The 27,561-nt window shown below is 34.5% G+C and overlaps 1 protein-coding gene across 1 annotated transcript in view; it reads left to right on the forward strand.

Annotated features, from left to right (window-relative positions):
- KCNH8 (potassium voltage-gated channel subfamily H member 8) overlaps positions 1–27,561 on the forward strand; it is a 363,798-nt gene that overhangs the window by 239,707 nt on the left and 96,530 nt on the right. The window contains exons 6-7 of the mRNA XM_069473285.1: positions 2,328–2,485; positions 7,332–7,539. Of these exons, the coding sequence (XP_069329386.1) occupies positions 2,328–2,485; positions 7,332–7,539 (366 nt within the window). The remainder of the gene's footprint in view (positions 1–2,327; positions 2,486–7,331; positions 7,540–27,561) is intronic.

Here is a 27,561-nt window from a genome sequence, read left to right on the forward strand (position 1 = left end):
ACCGCTTAGCATTGTTGTAAGGAGTCAATGAGATTATGATTATACAGGGCTTAGAACTATACTGGGCTCATACTAAGAACCCATGTGTTATCTATACTAGCAGTAATCTGTTTTGTCATAACTCTTATATATCTTACCTCACAAGGCTATAATGAAAATCAAATGATGTGTGTTGTGTTAGTTTTTTATTCCTGCATAGTATATGACCTAAAATTTAGCTCAAAACAACACTTGTTCACTACCTCCCAGTATTCATAGGTCAGGAATCCAGGGATGGCTTAGCTGAATTCTCTGTTCAGGAATTCAAAAGGTTGAAATCAAGGGGTCAGCTGAGTTGTATTGCTTTCTGGAGCTCAGGATCCTCTCTTTGAAGCTCATGAGGCTGTGGGAAGTATACATTTTCTTGTGGTTGTAGGACTAAGATCCTCATTTTCTTGCTAGAGGTTGCTCTCAGCAACTAGAGGCTGTCTGCTGTTCCCTGCCATGTGGCCCTTTCCTGGGCCACCAGAAGCATGTCTCAGTGACTTACAATTCTTTGCCACCAGTTGGAGAACACTCCCTGCTTTTATAGGGCTTGCTCGATTGGGTCAGGCTATCCAGAAAAATCTCCCTTTTGCCATATCATATAACCTAATCATGGATTGACATTTCAACATGTTCATAGGTTTTACCCTCACAAGAAGAAGAGATCATATGAGGGCAAGGGTTATCAGGATTTATCTTAGAATTCTGCCTTCCAAAAATGAAGTGAAAAATAAAAATGTTATGCAAATATAAAGTGAGCATTATCATGAGTATTTTTATCATTGTCATCATGATGATCATTATGATATCAACAAATTCTTTTTGTTGTTGTTGTTTGTTTGTTTTATAGACAAGGCCTTATTATACCACTCAGGCTCGAGTGTAGTGCAATGCAGTGGCTATTAGCAGACATAATCATAGTGCACTATAGCTTCAAACTCCTGGGCTCAAATGATGCTCCTACCTCAGCTTTCCAAATGGCTGGGACTACAGGTGCCCACCACTGGACCTGGCACATCAACAAATTCTTAACATCCTATGACACTGTTCTACTTATTTTCAGTGATTTAAACTAGCTGTAAAGAGTATCCCAGTTCATCTGATAATTATGTATCTTGGAGCTTAGCCTTGACTTCATAACTCCTTGAATTCCTAGTCTCATTGACTAATACATTTACTCCCTACATTGCCTCCTATGATCCTTGACTAACTAAACCAAGGGAACTCCCCAAAAATAAAGTTCCATGGAGAAATCTCTTTTTCTTGGAATCACCAGTCTATAAAATGCTCAACAATTATCACCCTTACATGTGTGCACCAATTCTAAAATTCCCTGTGGCCTGGGTGTACTCAATCTTAAAACAAATTAAGGTAGTATTTTCCAATGCTTTAATGATATTTAAGCCAGGAACTAAAACGATAGTCTCAGAGGTGTTTATTCATAAACAGAAGAAGTGAGCTTAAGATGGCCCACTTAACAATGGCTTTGCCATTTGACCAGCACTCTTGAGGACCTTGTATATTGTAAAAAGCTCAATAATATATACTTAAAGACTGATGTAGGGAAAGATTGAAAATGATTAGAGCTTCCATTAAAGTAGAATGAGGAAATTTAACCTAGAAATCTAAACAAGAAATTGCTTCTACTTTGATAATAGGAGTGCCTTTGTGGCAAGGATGAGTCCCATATTCACATAGAGATTGGTAAAACTTCTGTACACAGAATTAAGTAGTTTTGCATAAAATAAGGAAAAAAGACTTCAAATTATATATGTTTAAAATTGTTCTGCCATTGTTGGCAATATGATCTTCAGTGAATTATTTTTCCTTCCTGGGACTCAGTTTCTGCCTCTTTAGCACAGGAGTAATGCTGCCTACTTTAGGAGAGTCCTTAAGATTAAGTGAAATTACCTATGCCAAGCTCTTAGAATGATGTCTGGTACACAGTGAGCACTAAGTGATGACTATTATAGTTATTGCTATGATTATTTATTGTAATTATCTTAACACATGGCTCTATGTCTGCAACATATTAAATGCTCAGAAAATATTACTTTCTTAACCCTTCCTCAATATCTGTTGTTGAGTTGAACTGTATCTATCAAGAAGAGTATTTTGGGTATGATCAATCTGAAATAGGTTAGGTTACCATTTGCCTAAATTTATCTAACTTTATACAATTTTCTTCCTCTCTTCCTCCCTGCCTGCTTGCCTGCCTCTCTTCTTTCTTTTCTTGTCTTTCCTTCCTTCCTTTTTCTTCTCCCTCTCTTCCCTTTCTTTCTCACTCTTTTATTCCCAAGCAGATATTATTTTAAATTTCCGAACAACTTATGTCAGCAAGTCTGGCCAAGTTATCTTTGAAGCAAGATCAATTTGCATCCACTATGTGACAACCTGGTTCATCATCGACCTAATTGCTGCCCTGCCTTTTGACCTCCTGTATGCTTTCAACGTCACAGTGGTGAGTAAGGAGCTCCCTTCCACATGGCCTTTAAAGGTGGTTTATATTTTACATGTTGAGGTTTTAAATGTTTGTGGCAATATGTGGTTTCAGGATTTTGTGCTTTCTTTAATAAAGACGCCCAGGTGCCCAATGATACGTAGTCAAGATTCTCCAGTTGAGGAAGTTATTTCCTTCTGAAATTTCCATTCCCTGTTTCCACTTATTTAAAAAATACCCAGAACTAGGAAACACAAAAAGCCTGAATTTTCATAAATATTAATTCACTAAACAAATCCTTTAATAAGGAAACTATCTATAAGAATTTAATCATCACTTTATATTACCTAGGCAGATAATTGCCGCAAGAATTTAGTGGAGACTTTGAACATTTTTTTTCTCCTTTTATGACCTTTAACTCTCTATTTCTTGAGTATTTCATTATTCATTGGCAAAACCAACTAAAGACTGATCAAGATAGAAAGAAATTCCAAAATTAAAATAAGGGAATTCAACCACTTATTAAAATCCTTGTAAACATGTTAGATGGGGCAGAAACCTAAATGACACAACCAACATAAAACTTGATAATTCTCTTGAATTTGCATTAATACTTTTACCTTCTCCTCTTTCTTGCTCTAAATCTCTCATCCCCATGTCTCCTCACAGGAAAAAAAGTACGCCCACTTGTAGTAGTAGGTATTTTTACTATTTAATGATTGATATTTTTATAAGTATTAAGTGCTTCCTTATAGAGAAACTTTTAGGGAGGCCATTTGTGTGGACCATTATGCAATTTTCCACTAGAGTAACCAATTTTAGCATGTAAAAATTTACTAAACATTAGTTCAAATTAAATAAATATCCTAGTCAACTGACAACTCTCCATAAAAATTATATTCTTTCTCAAAAATTTAGTGGAATAGTTTTCAATATTAAAGTAATCAGATGTTTCAAATACAGTTATTGTTGACTTCAGAATGAACATAGAACTATGATCATGACTCATTAGTACAGACTTGTGCATTTGTTAATTGCCTGTACAATAGTATCTTTCCTTTCTTTTTCTTTCTTTTTTCGTTTTAAGTGGGGAGGTTGAGAGTGTCAACATCTTTAAAAGGTTTATGATTCAACTGAAAGGAAAGCTCCTGGAAAAAATCTAGTGTATATCAATCAGTGCTACATTGAATTGTTTTCCAGGTTTTCTAAAGTGCTTTTTAAGATTGAGTTTGAGTAGATAAATGTACTATAATGAAAGCATAATGACTTAAAACAAGGCTTTCGCAAGACTGGAAAAGAAATCCAAAGTAAGTAATTCACAAAAGGTTAAAAAAAATTTCCAAATTCTCCTGGTGAAGTGTTAAATAAGTGATGTTTAATAGAATTTTAAATTAATTTGCTGCTTTGCTACTAAATACTAACATAATTTTCTATGTTCCATTTTTCTTTGGCTACTGAGCAAGTAGAATAATTCAAAATATGATAGAGATAGATATAGCATATATTTATATATCATTAACATCCTCATCGCCCAAAATTAACATGGATGGATAAGGAATTTTTTTTAAGTCTAATTCTCATGTTTTTATGAATTTCAAATACTTGTACACTTTCACTACTCTCCTGCTTTCTTTTCATCATTCTGTCTTATGAAATCTGACACAAATGCTTTATAAAAACACAAGGTATAGATCACATCTATGTCAAGAAGAAAGAAAAAGAAAAAGGAATCTCTCTTTTATCGGTGATACTTCTCTGCTTTTCACAGCAGTGAGCATACGAGCATTTAAAAAGTTGACACGTGGCCAGGCGAGGTGGCTCACGCCTGTAATCCTAGCACTCTGGGAGGCCGAGGCGGGTGGATCGCTCAAGGTCAGGAGTTCGAGACCAGCCTGAGCAAGAGCGAGACCCCGTCTCTACTAAAAATAGAAAGAAATTATATGGACAACTAAAAAAAATATATATATATATATAGAAAAATTAGCCGGGCATAGTGGCGCATGCCTGTAGTCCCAGCACTCGGGAGGCTGAGGCAGTAGGATCGCTTAAGCCCAGGAGTTTGAGGTTGCTGTGAGCGAGGCTGACGCCACGGCACTCACTCTAGCCTGGGCAACAAAGTGAGACTCTGTCTCAAAAAAAAAATAAATAAAATAAAAAAATAAAAAATAAAATAAAAAAAAATAAAAAGTTGACACGTAAATGTGTTATGCCCCTCAAATAAGTTAGTCAAAATGAAATATTCTATTTGAACAGAAAAGCTTGTTCAAAATATTATATTGCCTTCTCTGGAAAACATAAGTTATGAGGAAAGCTTATGAGTTATGCAGCAAAAACTTACCAAAATACATAAATAAATGACCAAAGGTGTTTGTTTTCCAGATCTAAAATGTGTCCAGTTAGTGCATCTCCATAGATGACATTCAAAACTGTATTACAGCTACGGAAAAATGTACTGTATGCTTTGGCTTTGGCTCTGCTCACAATTGCTCATAGTAATTGTTCTAAGTATAGTTCACACACTTATTTATTGGTATCTACTATGTATGTCACTATGAAAAGCACTATACAAGATAAAATTATGAATAAGACATAGAAAGTGTGATGAGTAGAAAAGGCAAAAGTATGAATGCAAGTTTTATCACTTACCATCTGAGCTACTTCCTTGGGGAAGTTAACATCAAAATAGGCCTAAAATGGGTATGAAAAATTCCTACATGGTTTTTGAGCGGCCTAAAAACGTAATATTTTTGTCAAGTGCTTTGCTAAGTGTCTGACACCTAGGAAAACAGCAGTTCATGTTAGTTAGCAACCCCCCCTACCATCTCTCCACTAGTTGGTAGCCAGGAGGTGGTCATATCCACTAGGTAAATGGGGAAACTGCTACTTGATAGGGGGTTTTGCAGCCATATCAGTGACCAATTCAGAACAGCAATCCAGGAGTAAAAAGAATCCTCTCCTTTTGTCACATATACATTTCAATCTAAGTCAAATATGCTTCTTTCTTCTGTCATTCATCAAGAGCCAAAATTTACATTTATAGAAGAAAGATGTGGACTCTGATAGGAGAAAGTATATTTAAAAAAAAAAAATGTGCCAGCAAAATCACCAGGGCTGCCTCATCTGGTCACCCAAGTTCATGTCCCTTATCTTTGCAAATGACCCTTGCTCTCATGTAAGGGCAGCTCCACATTCTTCCCTCTGATATCCCCTTCCTGGTCAGAGAAAATGGGGAAACCGCATCAGTATGATGTGTGCAGATGGTGTCCTCTATTTGGGACTTCTGTTCTCAATTTTACTTACAAAAATTTTACTTACAAAATTGTCTCATTTTACTTACAAAATTGTCACCTATCAAATTCATCTACCTATAAAATAAACTCCATCCTCAAAATGTTCTCTAAATGACAGAGTAGAGATTGCAAAAATCTTTGCATGTGATCATCTAGCTAGCCACTAGCTTGAGAAATGATAGAAGAGACTTGGCTGTGATGGAGAAGAAAGTAAAATTTGACTCAGAAGAAAAACAAAAAGAAATAAAAGAGCACGGCTAGATAGCTGTTAAGTAACTGAAATGCCCTTACGATTTTATTGTATTTGTGTATAGGATAATTCACAAGATAATAGTTGAATACAATGTTATTGAATACCTATATCTATGCTGAGCTTGAGATATTTGTATCTTAACTTAATAATTTATCCATTCACTTATTTAACAAATATTTATTGAGCACTTACTAAGTCTCAGGTACCCTTCTAGATGTGTTTTTCTTAGAGATAAGGGGAGATGGGTAGCAGGGGGAGGAATTAGAAGTCACCTGACTCTGGCTATGTACAAAGGTAAACTTCCAAAAGATGCTGACCTTGTTTATAATTATGTTTGTAAAGGAAAGAGTGTAATTAGTTCTAGCCATACAAATCACCTCCTTCCCCTCTATTTATGGTTTCCAAAAAGAAATGAGGCAAGACCAAGCAATTCATCAAGCTCTACTTTCATAAGAGTTAATGTTTTATTTGTCTTTTCTATTTTAGAATGCTCTCTGAGGTTCTTTGCGGGTTTGAAAAGAGTGTGTGTTATGTGCACCCCTTAATGATACTGACCATTCTGTTGGACACCAATGGTGCACATTTTTCAGTTGGACCCTGAAGTCAGGAAACTAACCCCTTAGCTACAAGCCTTACTGTTGTAGCACATGCAAAGGCAGGACCTAGGAGATTTCTCAAAACTGTTTGCTATCATTTCAATTCCTTAAGCATGTTTGAGAGTGAGCTCAGAATGTATATGCTTTAGGCAAATGTTTTCTCTGTCCACTGATAATGTTAGATGCAAGATGATGAAGGAGGTACTACCAGTACTTGCGAGCAGAACTTATTCAAGGTTGGTGGTTCTACCCATTTTAAAAAACAAACCCTAAGTTATTTTTATTACCAATTACCAATTTCCAAGCTTTTACTTCAATTTATATGAATTATTGTTATAAAGCAACTCCCTTACTTGGGAAAGGGGAAGTAGTGTTGAAAGAAAATGTGTGTAAGGGGGTAGAGACATCTTCTGTACAATCCTGATACCATAATGTGTTTCAGTTATGTATCAGAATGTATAAAATTATATGAAATCAGATAGAGAACAAGATAAATTCTAATTAAGTAAAGTAACTATTTACTAAAAGAAATTATCTTCCTTATCCTTTCTTGTATCCTAGCCTCCCTTATCCTATCACATCCTGATACAATATGCAGTCATTAAAGTGACCATGGTATTGAAATCATTATACTTAATTTCAAGGACTTTTCAGATTGGATGTAAGTTAATGTTGTGGCATGAATTTAACCCATGCACCAAGTTGTGCTGCTGTGTCTTCTGCCACAGGTGTCTCTCGTGCATCTTCTAAAGACCGTACGGCTGTTGCGTCTCTTGCGTCTCCTGCAGAAGTTGGACCGTTATTCCCAACATAGCACAATCGTCCTGACTCTGCTCATGTCCATGTTTGCGCTCCTTGCACACTGGATGGCGTGTATTTGGTATGTCATTGGAAAAATGGAGAGGGAAGACAACAGCCTTCTGAAGTGGGAAGTTGGTAAGTTTGTCACATTTTCCATTTTTTAAGTTGAAAAGGAAGATTATTTAGCATTTGGAAGAGGTGAGAGATGAGTCTATAAATATATTCCTTCTTACTGTCAATTTGCTTCATTTATTTATTTGCATCCATTATACAAGCAATTCCTTTCAAAAAAGTTTTCTGTAACTACCTTATATTTCCAAAGATTGATGGGTTTAACTTTCAAGTTAAAGTAACTGTTCAAAATGACTGGCAAAGAGATAGAAGTAGTTAGATAAATAATGTGTGATCTTATCTTGACATGTTATGATGCAGGGATCTTAACGGCAAATCACTGGGTAACTGGCCTATCGCCCACACTACAGTATTTTACATCATAAGGAAAAGATCACTTGTATTTGAGGTGATGTGTTAATAGAAAAGATATCCCTACCATTCTTCCCTTTAAAAGAGAGAGAGAAAAGCTGTCTTAATAGCACACTGTCCACATTTAGCACGCTTACAGAATTTGTGATGATGGAAAGGGCTGGATATTTACTAATATAATTTATAAAAGTTTGTGTCCCCATAATACATGGAAGTTTAAGAGACTTTCCAACTGTTACATAATTCTGCATAAATGAATCTGAAACACTATGCACATGAACACATTTTTAAACTTATGTCAACCACAGGAAATTTATAGAAAATGAAAATTCTCAAGACTATAACCCTCTGTCCTAAAATATCTGCATTCTTCTCACAGTCATACCCGTTAGGGAACTGTCATAGTACCCTATGTGGAATATTTTTTTTTTCTTAATCTACCATTTAATCAAAAGAATCTACTTCGTAGTTGGCTAGAAAATTCTTCACTTATCTTCTCTACCAAAAATCAATCTTGAACTTTTGAAAGAAACTCAGACCTTTGCACAGGAATAAAGTCACAGGAGACTCCCAAGAGAAAAAAATGCCCAAACTTTTCATGCCAGCACTTAGTGTCAGAATGCATTTGGACACCCTACGTTGGCTTTCATAAACGCCAATCTCTCACCATAGGGCACATACAGAGCCTTCAAAGGGCGTCACTGGAGGATGAGCAGGAGACCTTAAGAAAGCAGGTTCAAGAAAATAATCTTCTGTCCAGTTTCTTAAAAATGCCCCTACACATCTCAATCTTATTCCTGAGCTACACAAAGCAACTGATGTGTTCTGATAATTTTCAACTCAGAATAGTTCTTATCTTTCTTTTCAAAGCACTTTTTCAATGCCTGCAGTGGGTCTCAATCCTCAAAAACAAAGGAAAGGGGGAAATAAAACTGCAGAGAGAAAGCAAAAATATACTAGATAAATGAAATCAGATGAGAAAGAGAAAGAGAGAAAAGGTTAAAAGGAGGATGAAAGTATGAATTACACATGGACTAAAACATTTTCCAGCCTTCAGTATTTTTCCTTCTCGGTGACTTTGTCTTGAAGGCGTCCTCATCACATACTATAGCATTGCCCTGATGGCGTTCAGTGAATTACAGCATTAGCTCTCTGCCCTTTGTTTTGAGTGCATATGAAAATTCTGACTTGTGGTCAGCACCTGATTCCTTTTTAGCACTGACCTAATTTCCTTCAGGCCCCAGACCTATATACTCATATTAATTTGTAAGGCTTGTCTAGTCTAAGAGTCTCCAGATGGGGAAATTTAGCTTATTCACGCTCTCAAATTTAGTTATATGAGGAATGTTTTTTATTTTATTCCCAGCATGTCAATCCTGCTGCAGAGATACAATCTAGCTGTTGTTTTTCTTTCCACAAACATACAGAGGTATTTATTTGCCAACGAAAAAGGAGCCAACCACCTGAACGGCCTCTGTATCACCCCCGTACTCATAGTCTTGGTCCTGGTGTTACGGTTCAATGTAATGTAAGGGAGGTTGTAAGCTGGAACTCAGCCCCACCAAGACAGTTGACATGATGCAGTGGCAGGAAGAGCATTGGGCTGGAGGCCACGGATCCCTCCTATCATCTTGGTTCCGACTCTAACCCACTGTCAGATTTGCAATAACTGTTCCCCTGCCTGGGTCTCAGTTTCTCATCTACAACATAATAAAGCTCACCATATAATTTGAAAGTCTATTTCAGGTTCTATGATTTATGACTTTCCTGAAAAAACAATGCCAATAATGTGTGCTCCATATATAAATATTTTTCTTCTCATTATAGCTCAGTGTCCACATCAATCATCAATTACAACTACCCAATGCCAACTGGCTTGAGAGTGTGCCAGAAAGTACATTCTATGATTATGGCATGTCAAGAAATTAATATGTTTTATTCAGTTATGATAAGAATAACTGAACATTTATCTTTGGAGAACTATATTTCCTGTCCAAGCACCTTTTAGGATATGACTAGGAAGGTAGCATGCTATAGGATTGGCTACTAGGACTTCCCCTTGTCTTAAAACTTCTTGCATCATTAGTTCATTTAAAACATTCTCCAGCTGAAATCTGAACACAAATTAAATAATTATGACCTTCCCTTCCTAGCTTTATAATGAAGCAGTTGGAAATGTAGGCTAATTTAGTTTTTACTTTGTAATTTCTTTACTAATAATGGTTTACCTTTTTTGGTCCAATTGCCATGAATCAAAAAATTCATCACACAAATAAAATTTGGCTACAGAACACGTTATTCTACATGTTTTTCGTTAACATTAGCTGTATAAAACATAGTCTTCATCCCTGAGAATAAAATTCCTTTCTAATAACTGTTAATGGCCCAGAAATGATTTTTTCCTTTTGTTTTTTGCATTTTCACGATTTACAACTAGAGAGAGTTACAACATTTTGTATCAGACTAAATCAGAGTTAATTTTTAAAAGATGCTAGAGTGTCATTTCTTTGTAAGATATCTTTATTTTTGGAAAGAAGAATTAATACCTGTAGACTTGCTATATCAGAGACTGGTTATGAAAAGATTTGCCTGACATTATCTTTACTTAATATTTTTATGCATTTCTATGTCACATTTTAAGGAATTTTAAGGAATTTTGCAGTTTGGTTTATCATTTGTTTTAGACCTAGGAGGACCTTTGTCCAACTCTTTGATTTTATGAAGAGAAATCTGGCTCTAGGTTATATATGCTCCATGATGGAAGGAGTTGTTGTCTATTTTATCCACTGCTGTATCTCCACTGTGGTGTAAAATCTCTGGCATATGACAAATGTAGAAAAAAATATTTTTGAGTGAATTGATGTTCAAGGCATTAAATGACTAAATAGCAGTCATGATACAAGGACCTAAATTCCCTAACTCCTTGTCTAGAACTCATTCTAATAACTTTGAATATTTTGAAATTATAGGGAATGGATATTTAGCAAACTCTTCTCAGAAAGACAGAAAGGAGAAGAACAAACAGGATGATCACTTAAGATATGGTCATTCATTCAAAAAATATTTTTTAAGTGTCCATTACATGCTTGGTCCTGTGTTAGGAACTGGTTATACCAAAACCAGTATGTGTTTAATATCATGGAGCTTAAAATCTAGTGGGGAAAATAGACAAATACTTCAGTGAGCATATTACAATATGATATGGTTTATAACAAGAATATGTACAGAGAGGTGACACAAAATCTATTTAGAATATCAGCAAAGGCTTTTCAGAGAGGACTTGAGTTTTAAAGGATGAATAGGTCTTGTCTGTTTAAGTACTGAGGAAAGAGCATTCATGACAGCAGGGACATAACTATATTAAGCAGTTCCATAAAACTAGCATAAAGAGTGAATGGGGGTGGGATTGAGGGGGTGGGTGCTAGTAGGATAATGAGGTTAAAAGGGTAGGTGGGCAGGGACCAGATATTTAAATACTATTCATACTAAGCTTTAGAGTTTAAACTTCATCCCAAGGCTATAGTGAGGCATAAAGTTTTCTCTTCAACAGAAATCTTTTGAATATAGAGCATCATGAAACAGGCAGATGTTTTGTTCTACTTCATTTTAAATATCTCTAAAATGGCATTAGTAATAGTGCCTACCTCACTGGGGTTGCCAGTATTAAATTAGGCAACATATATAAAGCATTTAGAATGGTATCTGGCACGTAGTAACTGCTCAATAAATATTAGAAATTATAACTGTTATCATTGTATTATGACAATTCTTCTGAAGAAACAAAGTACTGTGAGCTATAACTAGTGAATATTTATCATTTTACATGAAAAGTTTATTAAGAAATAGCTTAAAAAGTGTTGCCGTTAGAGTTTAGTTGTGGAGCCCAACAACAAATTATAAGCTTTTGTTTATCTTCAGAATAATTTATCTGTACCAACTTTTGATTTTAAAGTCAGCCTCTGAAAATGTAGTAATTTTTACATGAGCTCACAATTGCACACACAGGAGAGTTTCCTTTTGAGGCTAATATAGGAGACAGGTCCTACATCTACCCTACAAGCTTGTTGAATATATCAAATTTTTATGGAATTTAGATATAAGGCTTCAAGGGTAAGATTCAACACTGTATTAAAAATATATGTTACAACTGACTCTGAGAGTGCTTTTTGAAATTTAATTTTTGTTTTGGTGCAAAGAAATGTTTCAGAATGATCTCTTTGTGGGAAGTGGGAGAGAGCTTTATTTGTTTACTATCAGAGGACTTCAATAAATACCCAACTAAAAATGCATAAGAAGACTTTGTATATTTTCTTATATCTCAATCAATATAGGTACATACTGTTTTAAATTATCACTTATGAAGTTCAATTGATGACAACTATAATATTCAATTAGTGTTATTTAATTAGTCCTTAAGAAATTCCATTAGGATCCTAATAGCTCTGATTTTAAACTCAAAAGATTCAGGTTGGAATCCTGCTTGATGTATTCACTAGGCTTGTTATTTTGACCAAGATGGCCTCAGTGTGTGGCTTTTCATTAAACAATCTCAGTTTTCTCATCTGTAAAATGGGTGTGATGGCACTGACCTTCATAAGTACTCACCTCACATAATGTCTAGTACATAATATGTCCTTAACTACCACCATTACCACCACTACCACCACCACCTCTGCTCTTATCACTAATCTGGAAGCCATATGGAAACTGCAGCCACCTGCTCAAACTTACATCAATGAGCAATGTAGAACTGAAATAGCAATACTATTCAAATCTAGTGAAGATGCTTTTTCTGCATGTTCATGTTCTTTGTTTCTGCTTCTGTTTTTGTGGTGAATCACATTTATGTATTTACATATGTTGAACCATTCTTGCATGCCTGGGATGAAGCCTACTTGGTCATGGTGGATTATTTTTTTGATGTGCAGCTGAATTCATTTTGCTAGAATTTTATTGAGAATTTTTGCATCTATATTCATAAGGGATGTTGGTCTGTAGTTTCATTTTGTTGTACCCTTTTACTGGCTTTGGTATCATGGTGATACTGGCTTCATAGAATGAGTTGGGGAGAATTCCTTCCTTTTCAATGTTATGAAATAATTTCTACGTATAAGTACCAAGTCTTTTTTGTAGGTCTGGTAAAATTCCTTTGTGAAACCATCTGGTCCAGGACTTTTTGTTGTTGCTAGATTTTTTTATTGCTGCTTCAATTTTGTTAATCCATATTGGTCTATTCAGGAGTTCTATTTCTTCCTGATTGAGCCTAGGAAAGTTTTTTTTTTTTTTTTTTTTTTGAGACAGAGTCTCACTCTGTTGCCCAGGCTAGAGTGAGTGCCGTGGCGTCAGTCTAGCTCACAGCAACCTCAAACTCCTGGGCTCAAGCAATCCTCCTGTCTCAGCCTCCCGAGTAGCTGGGACTACAGGCATGCACCACCATGCCCAGCTAATTTTTTTCTATATATATTTTTAGCTGTCCATTTAATTTCTTTCTATTTTTAGTAGAGATGGGGTCTCGCTCTTGCTCAGGCTGGTCTCGAACTCCTGAGCTCAAACGATCCGCCCACCTCGGCCTCCCAGAGTGCTAGGATTACAGGCGTGAGCCACCGCGCCCGGCCGAGCCTAGGAAAGTTGTGTATTTCCAAGAATTTGTCCGTTTCCTCAATGTTTTCAAGTTTATGTTCATAGAGATTTTTATAGCATTCAGAGGTAATATTTTGTATTTCTGTGGTATCAATTATAATATCTTGTTTTCATTTCTGATTGAACTTATTAGGGTCCTTTCTTTTCTGTTTCTGGTTAATCTAGTGAGAGGTCTATCAGTTTTATTTTCAAAGAACCAACTTTTCACTTTATTAATCTTCTGTATAATTCTTTTATTATCTATTTCATTTAGTTCTACTCTGACCTTAGTGAATTCTTTTCTTCTGCTGGGTTTGGAATTGGTTTGCTCTTCCTTTTCTAATTCCTTGAGATGATTCACTATATTATTGATTTATGATCTGTCTGTCTTTTTAATGTAGGAATTTAAGGCTATGAATTTTCCTCTTGGAACTTCTTTTGCTGAATCCCACAGATTTTTGATAACTTGTGTCCCCTTTGTCATTTAGTTTGAGGAATCATTTGATTTATTCAGCATCCTTATATGATAAGAACTCTTAAGAAAATAGCTATAGATGGCACATATTTCAAAATTATATGCTGTATACAACAAACCGACAGCTACCATTATACTCAATGGGGAAAAACTGAAAGCATTTCCACTTGGAACTGGAACTAGACAAGGTTACCCACTGTTACCACTTCTATTCAACGTAGTGCTAGAAGTCCTAACCTAAATATTTGTACCCCTCTAATATGCTGAAATTAAAAAAAAAGTCCCAAAACAATAGATGCTGGTGTGGATGTGGAGAGAAAGGAACACTTACACACTATTGATGGGACTGCAAACTAGTACAACCTCTGTGGAAAATAGTATGGAGATTCTTTAAAGAACTAAAAGCAGACCTACCATTTGATCCAACAATCCCACTATTAGGTATTTACCCAAAGGAAAAAAAGCCATTTTATCAAAAACACACTTGCACTTAAATGTTTATTGCAACACAATTCACAATCACAAAGATGCCCATCAATATATAGTGGATTAATAAAATGTGGTATATGTATACCATGGAGCACTACTCAGCAATACAAAAAAATGGTGAATTAATACCTTTTGTAACAACCCGGATGGAACTGGAAACCATTCTCTTAAGTGAAGTATCACAAGAATGGAAAATCAAACAACACATGTACTCACTATTAAATTAGAACTAATCGATCAACACTGACATGCACATGTGGAAGTAAAACTCAACAAAAATAGAAAAAGTGGGAGGGAGGAGGAAGGGAAGGGTAGAATCATACTTAATGGGTATAATACCCACTATCTGTTGATGGGCACACTTACAAGTTTGACTCAGACTGTACAAAAGCAATTTATGTAACCCAAACATTTCTAACGCTGTAATATTCTGAAATAAATTAAAAAATAAAATAAAATAAAAAATAAAGTCTAGTGAAGAGATGACATTTCTACATCAGTCATGATTCTTGTTTGCAAACAAAAGCAAAACATAAATTTATTAGAAGGATGGCAGGCTCAGAAAATTAGAGGAACAGAGAACAAGACTTGGTAAAAGAACATGAGCTAAGGTAGCCCCAGATTCCCCAGTGCAAGAAGCTCGGTTGTGACATTTCACAAGGATGGCCTGAACATGTTTCTCTCTTTGTAGATTCTGTAAGGGAATCCTAACCTCCCCTTCACCTCTGATTCATAATCCCTGAAGGGAGAATCCAATTGACCAACCTTAAGTCACATGCTCAGATACTGACTGCCAGGACAAGAAGAGGCTCTCTCCATCTTACCCTTCCATGGTAGGAAGTAGGACCCTGTGTCTCTCCACTACTATATACAATGGAGAATCCCACTTCAATAAGATATTAATATTAGCCAGGCAAAGGGGGAAAAAAAACAAGTATCTCAAAAAACTTTACCTTTAAATTTAAAAATAAATGCAGAAACATTTATGAAGCATTTAGTAAAATACTTCTATGAATCATCACACCCCTCATGGACATTATGACGTCAAATACAATTAACTGAAATATGGGGGTGTGGTAATTTTCAGTGCATCTTACTATAACAAAGTCTGTGCTCCTTATGTAACAGTGCAGTTCTACTTACCAAACTGTTTCTTCAGCTAGATTGCATCTTGGTCAGTAGCTCCCTTTTTTAGCTGAACTGTTACCTTATATTTTTTCTCAAAACTATCTTTATTTCTAAGGCTATGACAAACTGAACTTTAAAATAAATTATCTACTTCAAAAACTAAAGAGTATTTTGTAATAGAGAGAAGCTTTTTTACCTCTTATCCTTTGGCTCAAGTCAGCTTATCCATTGTAGATGCCTAAAAGTGCATCTGTATCACTGAAAAAAAAAAAAAAAAAGCTCTAGAATGGGAAGAAAATGATTGAGACATTATTTTCAAATTTTCATTGACAATTTTAATCTTAAATCTCCTGATCCTTGTTGGATAAAACATCGTAAAAGCTAGTTGATTTAAAGTGCTCTCTAGTTACTAACTGCTTAGCATTTATAAACCTCATGTAAGGAAAAAAATGACCAGGCTTATGATATTGTGAACTGATTATTTCAATAACTGCATCAAATTTTCCTCAAGAAAGTAAACTTTACTAGCCCTACCTTTTCAGGTTCTAGGTAAAGGATTATAAAATCTTTTTAAGATAACCTTTACCTGTAGATTCTCATTCTTGGGAATACATGAGATAAAGAAAGAAAGAAGGGGGAGGCCTAAAATGAAGGTTTCAAACCATTAAAATGGACACTGGTGAGAAACTACCAGACTTAATTTTTTTTTTTAAGACAATGCCTTGAACTTCAATTTGCACTGGAATCACCTGAAGGTACTCCTTAAATGTAAATCCTACTTCAGAAAGTCTGAGGTGGAGCCTGAAACCCTTCTTTTTTTTTTTTTTTTTTTTTTTTTAAACAAACTCTCAGGTGTTGTCAGTATTTTTGGTCCCCTACACCACACCATGAATAGCAAGGATTTTTTTTAATATTTATTTATGTATTTATGTATTTACTTATTTATTTTTATTTCAGAATATTACCTGATTTGCTTTTGTGCAGTCTGAGTCAGAGTTATAAGTGTGCCCGTCTTGAGAGGGGGTGGAACGGGTCAATAGCAAGGTTTTTAAAAAGTCTTGGGACTTTTGGGAATTTAATACTCTCAGTCATAAAAAACCCTAACCAGTGACATTCCAGTCCTTTCTATCATTTTTCACCTATCCATTTTCTATCTCTAGCACATCTGCATGTTTATTTGAACATGGTTTTTTCCAAATAGACCAAGGAGGTCCATTGAGAATAAATTAACCTCTATGTTGAATTTATACAACACAATATTTAAAATGTCATGATCAGAAAAAATTTATATTATTGTTAGTTCTTAAAAATTAAAATCAAATACCATCAATTTTAAAAGAGGTGCCAATGCTCTGTTTTATTTTAATAAAGGCTTCTAGAAAACATAAAATATTCCCATGTTTTGGGAGCAAGATTTTACTGTTGTGTCATAAAGAATAAATATTATATTTTAAAAACTCAGAATTATTTCATATTTTATTTGACTATAACAATAAATTTTGCTTGTTGTAAAAATTGGGGAAATAAATTATAAATGAATGTCCAATTGTGATGTTGAACTATCTCTACAACCTCATCTTACGTTTAAAAATTATTTAGGCATGTAGAAAGTGAGCAGCACAAAAATTAGCTTTTAATTGCATAATGTTCTCAATCCTTTGAAAGAGAACTTCTGAGTTTCAGACAGAAAACTGGGAATTAATATGATTTCAAGTTGCCAGGGTTGCTTGAGAAGAGGAAATGCACCTAGAAAACAATGAAGCTACGATATACTCAAAATCTCTGTACCAAAGTTTCCAAATGTGTTCACACTTCAGATCAAACACTCCAAGCAATGAAGGTTCTATTGTCACGTAAGTCTGAGAAATGCAGCACACTCCATCCTGTTCTTAAAGATTGACAGGGTATATTAGCATAGTCTCACCTCAGAGAAATCCTGAAGAAACTGATTAAACTTGATTTAACCCAAATGTTGCATAAATTTATCTTACTCACAATCCTTCCCCTTTTATACATATTATTAATATTCTGTAATAAGATACATGTATCATCTCACAGTAAATCTATAAGAATAGGGATATAATCCTCTTCTACAAAATAGAGATAACAAAAAATGCCTAATGAAGAATCATTGATGAGCTTAAATAAGATAATGCATATAAAAGCAGTTGGCAAACTGAAAAGTGCTATAGAAATATGGTGGGTTATTATTGTTGTTATAATTAATAATACACACAAAAAATACATGTACATGTGTATATGTATATATGTATAAGTGTATGTATCTCCCTCTTTGAAACAGATGGACAGACAGATAGGTATATGTATGTTCTATACCACAAACTCCTGTCTTTGTGTTCTTCATACAATACTGATCATAGGGTGCATAGAAAGTACATGCACAGCACATGTATTTGAGTAAATAAATGCAGGAATGAATGGGTGGACCACAAATGGTTTCTGTACCATATCAATAGATCACCTCATTCAGATTAAAAGAGAAAGACGTTCTGAAATCAGTCTTCCCTCAGTGTTTGGAAATTACTCTGGTTCTGTACTTCTTTATAGTATCTCATCATTTATACTGCACTATTATAGAATAACATTCTCATTACTCATTTGGTTAAAACTGATTGATTGACATGAAATAGAGACAACAAAGTTATAGGAAACCAAAAGTCAGGATCCTGTTTCTATTGAATAGTCTATTTTTTTAAGATATTTTGGCTGTCTGAATTCTGAATTTCCTTACTGTTCAAATCCCACTCGAGGAGGAACTGTTTTGTTTCTCTCTCAAAAGACCTTATAATACCTGACAGTTATTAATATAAGTATGATTAAGTGTTTATAAGTATCACAAATTAAGCTGTTTTGTTTTTCTCATATATAAAACATTACCTAAGTGTAACATTATCTACATTGTTCTTACCCTTTTTGAAAATCTATCTCTGATCTTTTATGTAATAACTAACTTGCAATCTATAGTCTATTTATTCCTCAAATATTTCAACTATCTCATAAAAACAATTTCTCATTTTCTTCTATTTTTCCCCTCTAAGGATGAATTATGTATTATTTGTTTTCCACTTGTGAAATTAATAGTAAATTTATATTAAATATGTATACATACATAATATCCTTCTGTTTATGTTATTACTAAAGAATAAACTTTAGCTATTATCCCAATCAAGGAAGAACATATTACAAACTTATAAATCATTGGTCTATTTATAATTTTATTGTGAAAAATAATTACTAGGTTAATAAGACTACGGACATTGACTGTGGGTTTAAGTATTAAATAATTACTGAGTCTAAGTCACTGATTGGAAATGTAAAATGTGAAATTTCAAAGTGCTTATACAAAAGCACAGCTTTTGGACTACTCACAGTGATATTTTTTTTTAAACCAAACAAGTAAGTTAGAAAAGTAAGCTTTGATGATGAAAGTAAAAACCAAAACCACGATGTCATATTCCTAAGGATAAAAAGTGTTGAAGCTGATACTTTATGACTGAGGCTAATTTTCATTCCATAGTGATGATGTTGGTCAGTGCATACTAAAATTATAAAATATTATATAAAAGGTATACAAAGTACATAGTATATATTTTATTGAAATCCCTGTAATACCCTTCATATTCTGCCCCCTGTACCATTTTAATGTGTTGATTTTAGAGGCTCCATTCCTCACTGTATGTCCTGTGTGGTGTTGCAGTGCAACACTTCAATAGTAAAGATATTTTGAATTTCTTACTATGTGGTAGTGTTGATGGAAGATGATTTCAGCCTTATATAACTTTAATTTCACCAGGGATACAAGAGAAAGCTAATCATTTCAATTTCTCTTCACTCCCTATCTTGTTCCTTTTATGGTATTTCCCGTCTCGGTAGATGGCTCAAACATGCTTCTATTTTCCAGCCGGAGATAAATTTAGAATGGCACTGCTTACAAATCTTACTGATCCAGAATCCCTCCAGGGAGCTGCTTCCTAGTCGTGCTTTGGTCTTTTAGCCCTTGAGGAATACTCTGGGCTCTTAAAGATCTTGGGCCGTGCCTTGGACCATCTTTGAAAGAATGAGTCTCCTTTGAGTATTTTCACCAAGGAGTCTTTTTTTTGAGATGACATTTTGCTCACCATTCATTGGCTTCCTATGCTCCTCCTAAAGCATCCTGACTTCAATCACTCGGGAAATTTTGCCTACCTCTGGCCTCTTCCTTTCCACCCTATTAGTTTGTCCAGAGTTGCCTGGCTGTTAAGACCATGGACAGTAATATGCTTCTGCCCCAGGGAGTGCCATGTGCTTCTATTTTTAAATGAGTTTGGGGTTGAAGAAATATCTTATGAAGGAAATACTAATGTTAAGGTGGTCTAAAAGGTAATGCAAACATTTAAAGAAAAAGAGAAAAGAGGTTTATTTTTAGTGGTCAGTGGAAGTTTGATAGAGCTAATTTCAGGCTTGGATCTAACCTAATTAATAAATTAATTAATTTTCTAAATGCCTAACCAGTTTCCCAGTATTTATCAAATAATCTATTTATTTCCACTAATTAAATATGGCATTTTAATCATGTTTAATTATTATGTGTACTTATTGTTACTAGACTTCATTTTTCTTCCATTGACAGTCTAATTTTACACCAGTATTGCAGTTTTAATTATTGTACTTTTTAAATTTTGGTAGAACGAGTAAAACAGGGTCCATTCTAGTCCATTTACTCATTTAGATCAATATTGGAAAAAATTCCCTGCCCCTAAAATCCAAATGACATTTTAATTAGAGTTAATTTTAGAAATTAAGTTGGGACAATTAATGGTTTTATAATACCTTCCTTACCTTTCTTTGACCTATCTCATTAAATTTAAAAATATTGGATCCAGATAAGGGTTCCTCTGAAATGCAACCCTTGTTGCAGAGTCTCCCATCTTCCCAAAAAATTAATATGAAGGCCAGGATAAAGACATACTATCACATTTTAACCATCACTAAAAGTTGATTATGAAAGATTTATTCATAATAGACATAAATCTTATAAATTCATTTTTAAGTGTTTAATACAATTCTATTGTGTTAATATAAGAAGCCAATTTACTTATTCCTTTGGTTGACTTATCTATTCTCCTCCTGAGAAACAATTAGTTGCTTTGCACTTCTCATTATTACAAGTAGTAAGCAAATGAGCAATCAAATACGAGTTTCCGTATGCACACATGCAAGAATTTCTCTGGGTAAGATATGTACAAGTGTACTTGCTCAGTCAAAATGCTTGTGCATCTGTAAAGTTAACATATATTGCCAAATTCTTCTCTGAAATAGTTGTGCCAATTTATTAGCTGGTAGTAGTATATGTGTTCTTTCCCTAGATCTTCACTGACAATTTTTACTAATGTTTTTCTATTTGTGAAAATCTGGGTGGTATGAAATAGCTCCTAATTCTTGTTTTATTTTCCATTTCCCTGATAGGCAAGGTAGACTATCTTTCCAAATTTTTTAAATTTTTCTTGCCAGTCCTATTTCTCTTTGATGAATAAGACACTTAGCTCATTAATTTGCAAGTTGTCTTCTTTCCTAAATAATCTATTTAATGCTATATTTTTTAAGTGTGGAAGTCTTTAAAATTATCATTCAAATTATATGGGACTTTAAAAGTTGACTCCTTGTTACTTATTTCCAATTATGTTCATAGGTCATCACAGAATTTTGTTCACATGATAATGATTCTTCAGCATTTGTTGAGCCTCTATTTGTATATATTCTTTGTGTACTTGGACAGAATGTGCACATAATTTTTAGTTCAATATTTTATATATGTCCATCAGATAAAGCTTTTGAATTTAATTATGTACATATTATAAAACCTTACTAATTATTAATTAATTTTAGTCAATATATACAGAGATTTTATTTGGTGCTTTTTCAGATCTCTATTTTCTACAGTGTTTAGTTTGTTTGTATCATTGCAATATTTCCATCAGATCAAGCTTTTGAATAGAATTTAAATATTTAAAGCATACTACCTTATTGTATTTCCCCATTTTTATTTTATTAATTCAAGTTTACTGTGTTCTAAGTTTCTGATCAGCTAACTCTTGAGAGGTGAATTACTTCCTCGTGTGTTTTGTAATTCATTCTTTTTTGGGGGGACGGGGGAGACAGAGTCTCACTCTATTGCCCAGGCTAGAGTGCCATGGGGTCAGCCTAGCTCACAGCAACCTCAAACTCCTGGGCTCAAGTGATCCTCCTGCCTCAGCCTCCCGAGTAGCTGGAACTACAGGCATGCGCCACCATGCCAGGCTAATTTTTTCTATATGTTTTTAGTTGTCCAGCTAATTTCTTTCTATTTTTAGTGGAGACAGGGTCTCGCTCTTGCTCAAGCCAGTCTCGAACTCCTGACCTTGAGCGATCCTCCTGCCTCAGCCTCCCAGAGTGCTAGGATTACAGGTGTAAGCCATCGTGCCCAGCTTATAATGCATTCTTTTTCTGAGCTCATCTTCAATAGGGCTTCTTTCTGTAGACATGCTATGCAGACCGAGCTGTGGAAACATACAGAATTTTGGTGGTAGTTGTTGTTATTTGTTTCTTTCCTTCTGCCAGGAACATCAAGATTATCACCTGCCCTAGGATCAAATTTTTTTAAATTTCTTAGCTTCGAGGTTCCTGTGCCTCTTAGATAGTGTGCAAGCAAGGCACAAGGCTGAATTTTTAAAGTTTCTCAAAAGACAGTCCTTTTTTAAAACTCAAGTTTTTTTTTTGTCATTCCCATAAGCTGGTGAGTAAATTATTTCTATCCTTCTCCCTGCATATTTCACCCTTTGAGTATCACAGTTTTATGCAAGGTGTAAATTCCAGTGTTTATAGGATTTAAGTGTTATCTTCTGTGCCTGGCACAGGCATGAAAACCAAGCCCACTGACATTATTCCCACTGATTAGCTGCCCATCTCTGTCCCCATCAGCATCACTACCATAGCTTCAGCTAACTAACTTCCTCTCTTCATTTTTGATATGGAGATTTCAAATTGCTCTTTTGGAAGAATATATATAACATGCATTGTATATGCCATCCATATATTTCATATATTTTCACATATTTATATCAGAAAGGCTTGCACATTAGCTAGGTTGATGATCTTGCCAGAACTACTTGCACGTTAGTGAAGTTCTTGATCTTGCCAGAACCAGTATCAATTTCCACCCAAATAATATAACCTAAAGTACACTGTGATTTTGTTGTATGTTTTGTTTGAAATATAAGAATGGTTGTTTTCTAACCCATAAAGGCCAGTTGAATAAGGGTTAATTACTCTAGATCTTATTTCCACTTGGAACACCTTTATGTGGTAAAATAATTTAAATATAAGACCTCAAATCTCCAGTCCTTCAAATAGAATTGTTCAGTTACCAGGAAAATAAACTGTGTTACTGTCTTGAGAAGACATCATCAACTATGCTTAATATACAATTACTTCTTTCTAGCTGCTATATTAATCATAGTAATTCTTTTGGAATAGATGACAATTTAATATGCTGCAGATTATATTTCTAAGAGACTATAGATATAAACATAGAACAGGAAGAGAACCAAGTGGTGAGACTGTTGCATTTAAAGCCTATAATATTTTCAGTATTTGCTATAAAATAAATATTAATATTTGTTGAGTCTTTGAGAGAAACATAGTGCAGTGAACAATACCAAGTATTGAAAAATAGAGCCTGCCTTCTAGAAGTATACTCTCATTAGAAAATGAAGGTGGACACAAAAATACACATACACAAAAATGTAAAAAGTAAAATAAAATTTAAAAAGACAAGAATATTAGTTTGGTATAAGTTTGAACAAGTAAAATATTCCTTTAAAGTTTAGAAAAATATAGAAATAATTCCGAATGAATTTCTCTGAAGATGACATTTGAGCTGGGCTTCAACAGGTGAGTTTATTTTGGAGGAGGCTTCATCAAAGAAAATTTTAAGTGAGAGGCTCAGTGTGAATAAACGCATGACAGTAGGCAATCTCACAATGTATTTGAGAAATGGTGAGTGGGTCAGTTTGTTTATAGTAGAAAATTAATGAATAGCTGGAGTTGTAAAATAGAAAGCCTAAAGGAGAAAGGGACATGGCATACATGGGTGAAGTAGGACAGGCACTAAACTAAAGGTTAATGAAATTAAGTCCCGGAAGAAGTGGAGAATGCAATTCCCATCTGAGAGAACTAACCATGACCTTACTCCAACACCAATATAGATGAAGTGTGACCACATCTAATTTTTCTGGAGAATTTGGGAATTAGGATTTGTTTTTATGACTCTCTAATATTTAAACACTGGCAAATAATTCAGAACCTGGAAAGCATAGTGTTGGCCTCCAACGAAATATCTGTAGTGATTGCTCATCAAGCACTTAAGTCGCTAATTTGCTATCCCAGACACAGGGAAGTAAGAAGTAGAGATAATACCAAAATGAGGGGTTGGGGTTCTGGCTGAGGAGCCTGGGAACAACCCCTGAGACAACAGAGAGCAGAGAAGGTGAGACTTGGCTAATTGATTGATACAGCGTTTTAGGAATTTTAATCCAAACTCAAGAGAGAGAAACACTGAAAATATTTTTCTTCATAATATTTGCCAAACTCTTGTCCAGCTGTGCATTTTATGAAAAGAAATACAAATGCTATTTTTAGGTAATTGGTCTCACACTCTCCATACTTGCAGTAATGAGAAGTTTTCTGCTGTTTGTTATCCAAATTGTGTGCATATTTTTTATAAAGAGGTTTTTGCATTTATATAAAACTTCCACTAGAATACTTTTCCCATATGAGAGTTAAACAAACATGAGCATAACTCATACATACATGATACAAAACAAAAGATAATTAAACATTTTATCTAAACTAATTAGACATCTGGCATAAAATTTTTAATACCTCTTCTCTCCTTTCTTGTCATGCATATAGGTGTGAGTGTTTGCTTTGTATTGAGGATTTTTCCAACTAGCCACAAACAAAAGAAGTAATTAAAATATTTTATATATAGTCTTCAAACTTAAGGCAGCTACTGCCAAAATCTCCATGCTGTTATGTCCTTTACTATGACATGAGTCTTCTGGGGATTTGTTATTTTTCCATTGAGATTAGTCAGGAAGGGCAGAGACAAAAACCCAATTTTAATTCCTCAGTAACTCAGAGCCCAGAACCCTGTTCAAGATAGAAAAGATTTACAAAGGCTTCCATTTTTGAAAACTGGTGGATTCACATCCTGCTATATTTGTCTACACTCCTGTCCTCTACAGCAGACTCAAGTAGACTGGCAGAAATTGGATACCAGAAGATCCATTTAATTGAAATATTAAAGGCAAAAATAAAAGCTAACCTACATCTAGCTTTATATAGCTTTCAACATCTACATCCACTTTCTGTTACAAACATATTTAAAATTAACCTTTGACTTGACAGTTCCTTGTGAGCTTCTGCTTAGTCTCATAGTATAAAATATTATATGACAATTTTTAAGAATGTGTGTTATGAATTCATACTTCAAAGCCTGGCCCTTCTACTTATAACTGTGAATTTATGTGAGTTACTTACTTATCTAAGATACAGTCTGTAAAATAGAGACAGGATTAGCTACTTTATCAAGTTGTTATGAGGATTAAATGATATAAAGTGGTTACTAAATGCTCAATACATGTTCATTGCTACAGCTGCCACGGCTACTGTTGCTGCAGTAGCTATGATTGCTACTATCGATGTGGCTATATTTTATTAAAATACTACGGCAGCTAATTTTGCTCCCAAGAAATTCTGTTTGACTTTTTTGCTGCATTGAAGCCAGTGCTCAAACTGCCTGCAGGCTCTACCAAAAACCTGCTGCTGATGGTCAGAGATTAAAGGTTTATTTTTAGCAGTCTTTCTAGCCTGAAATGGAATTCTGTCAAGGTTGGCATTTTTTAGTGTGACGCACGGAAGGAGGGCGGTATTTCTAATTTTATCATCTGCCCATAAAATCATATTTTAGTGCTAGCTAATTTCATTAATTTTTAAAATATACTGGTTTAGGCTTACAGGTTGCAAAATATTCTGTGGCTGAAATGGTATATTTTGGGATATGAGTTGACTCTTTCTGACCCACTCAGGAATAACTCATGAAGTGATTTCAAAAAGTAGATTAGCCCCTGATTTATATTAAGAATGGGTCATAAGTGAGGGCATGTGATTCTGGTCTCCAATACAGTGTTTTATATGTTTCATACAAAAGTTGTTTGTGCACAGCCGTGCAAATACATCTGCCAAAATCCAAAAACTAATACCATGGTACATTAGAGATACACTACCACCATTTTGTTGGCAATTGATAATATGTGACTATGATTTCTCCATCAGTAACATGCTTGGTGAATGGTATAAGCAAGCTGTGTTATGATGGTCATTCTTTACAAACAGCATGGCCATATTGACTCTGTGTGTGTGTGTGTGTGTGTGAGAGAGAGAGAAAGAGAGAGAAGAGAGAGAGAGAGAAGAAAGAACAGCAATTCATTGCCACAGCCAAATCATAGAATTTGTAGAATTTGACATTCTTTTAAATTGGTGGAACAAATATTTTTCAATCTTTAGAAAGAAAATATTCCATCTTTGGGTGGCAAATTTAATGATATTATTTTAGTAAAGTTCTCTGTTTTCTATGAGTCAATAATAATTTTCAGAGATATCAATTGGACAATTAAAAATCTTTATTTGAGCAAATACTCAATGAATTTTGATAAGTACAAGATATTTTGATCCTCTTATTTTAACCCTGTGAATGTTTTATCCCCACTTTCTTGACCCCTAAGGTTAATTCTGTAGAGTGTTTCAAAATAAAGACATTCCCATTAAAATGATAGCAACATTTCTAATTCTTATCTAGAGAATTCTTTCATAAATTTCGTTAAACTAATTTAAGTTTTAGATCAAATACCTATGCTACAAGGGTTAAATAATTCTTTTACATTTCCCTTTTAATTTTATTGAAATTATTTTTATCAAGATAAAAATATGTAATTTCTATGTAAACTTTATGCCAAAAATTTAATTCATCAATCAATTTTTAAAATCCCATAAGAGTTTTCTTTCGTGACATTTCTTCAAAGTCCAATTTTTATCCATTTAAGTTTTAGAGAACTAATTTTTGTCAAGAAAACTTTATTCTTTCATCAATTTTGGTCAATAACAAATGCTCTGTGCAGTTTTAGCCATTGTGAATTTTATTTTTTATTAATCACTTCTACTGAGTCCAATTTTTCTTCAAGCAATGTTTGCAATCTTCAATGTTCCTAAAGAATGTATAATTTCAATCAGGTCTTTTTGTTTCATTTTGTTTGGAAAAGCAACCAATTTTAATGTGCTCTGTTTTAAACATAGTCCACTGTATTTGTCTCATTTTTAAAAATCATATTTATTATTTGTATAAAATAAGGCCAGTTGTGGTGGCTCATGCCTGTAATACCAGCACCTTGGGAAACGGAGGTGGGAAGATCACATGAGGCAAGGAGTTCGAGACCAGCCTGGGGAACATGGTGAGACCCTGTCTCTACAAAAAACAGGTGGCTTGTGCCTGTCATCCCAGCTACTCAGAAAGCAGAGGTGGGAGAATTGCTTGAGCCCAGGAGTCCAGCCTGGGTGACAAAGCAAGAACCTGTCTCTATTAAAAAAATAAAGTAAAAAATTAAAATATGTGTTTATTTCTTGGAACAAGATTCAAAAAACATGAGATCGTATACATGATGGTATCTAGGTGGAGACATGATAGTATCGAGGTGAGTCAAAATGTCATTGCAGTCAAAACAGTGGGGTTAAAATGTCCTCCTCCAGATTTTTAGACACCTCAGTGGAATCAATCAGGAGGCATATGGTTGTGTCGTGTGCTAGCAATGCCTTGGAAATAGTCGTTATATCTTAATCTCTGCCTACATTTACAGATCACGTTACTCTAA

The sequence above is a fragment of the Eulemur rufifrons genome, chromosome 7 (genome assembly GCF_041146395.1).
Source record: "Eulemur rufifrons isolate Redbay chromosome 7, OSU_ERuf_1, whole genome shotgun sequence".
Lineage (NCBI taxonomy): Eukaryota > Metazoa > Chordata > Mammalia > Primates > Lemuridae > Eulemur > Eulemur rufifrons.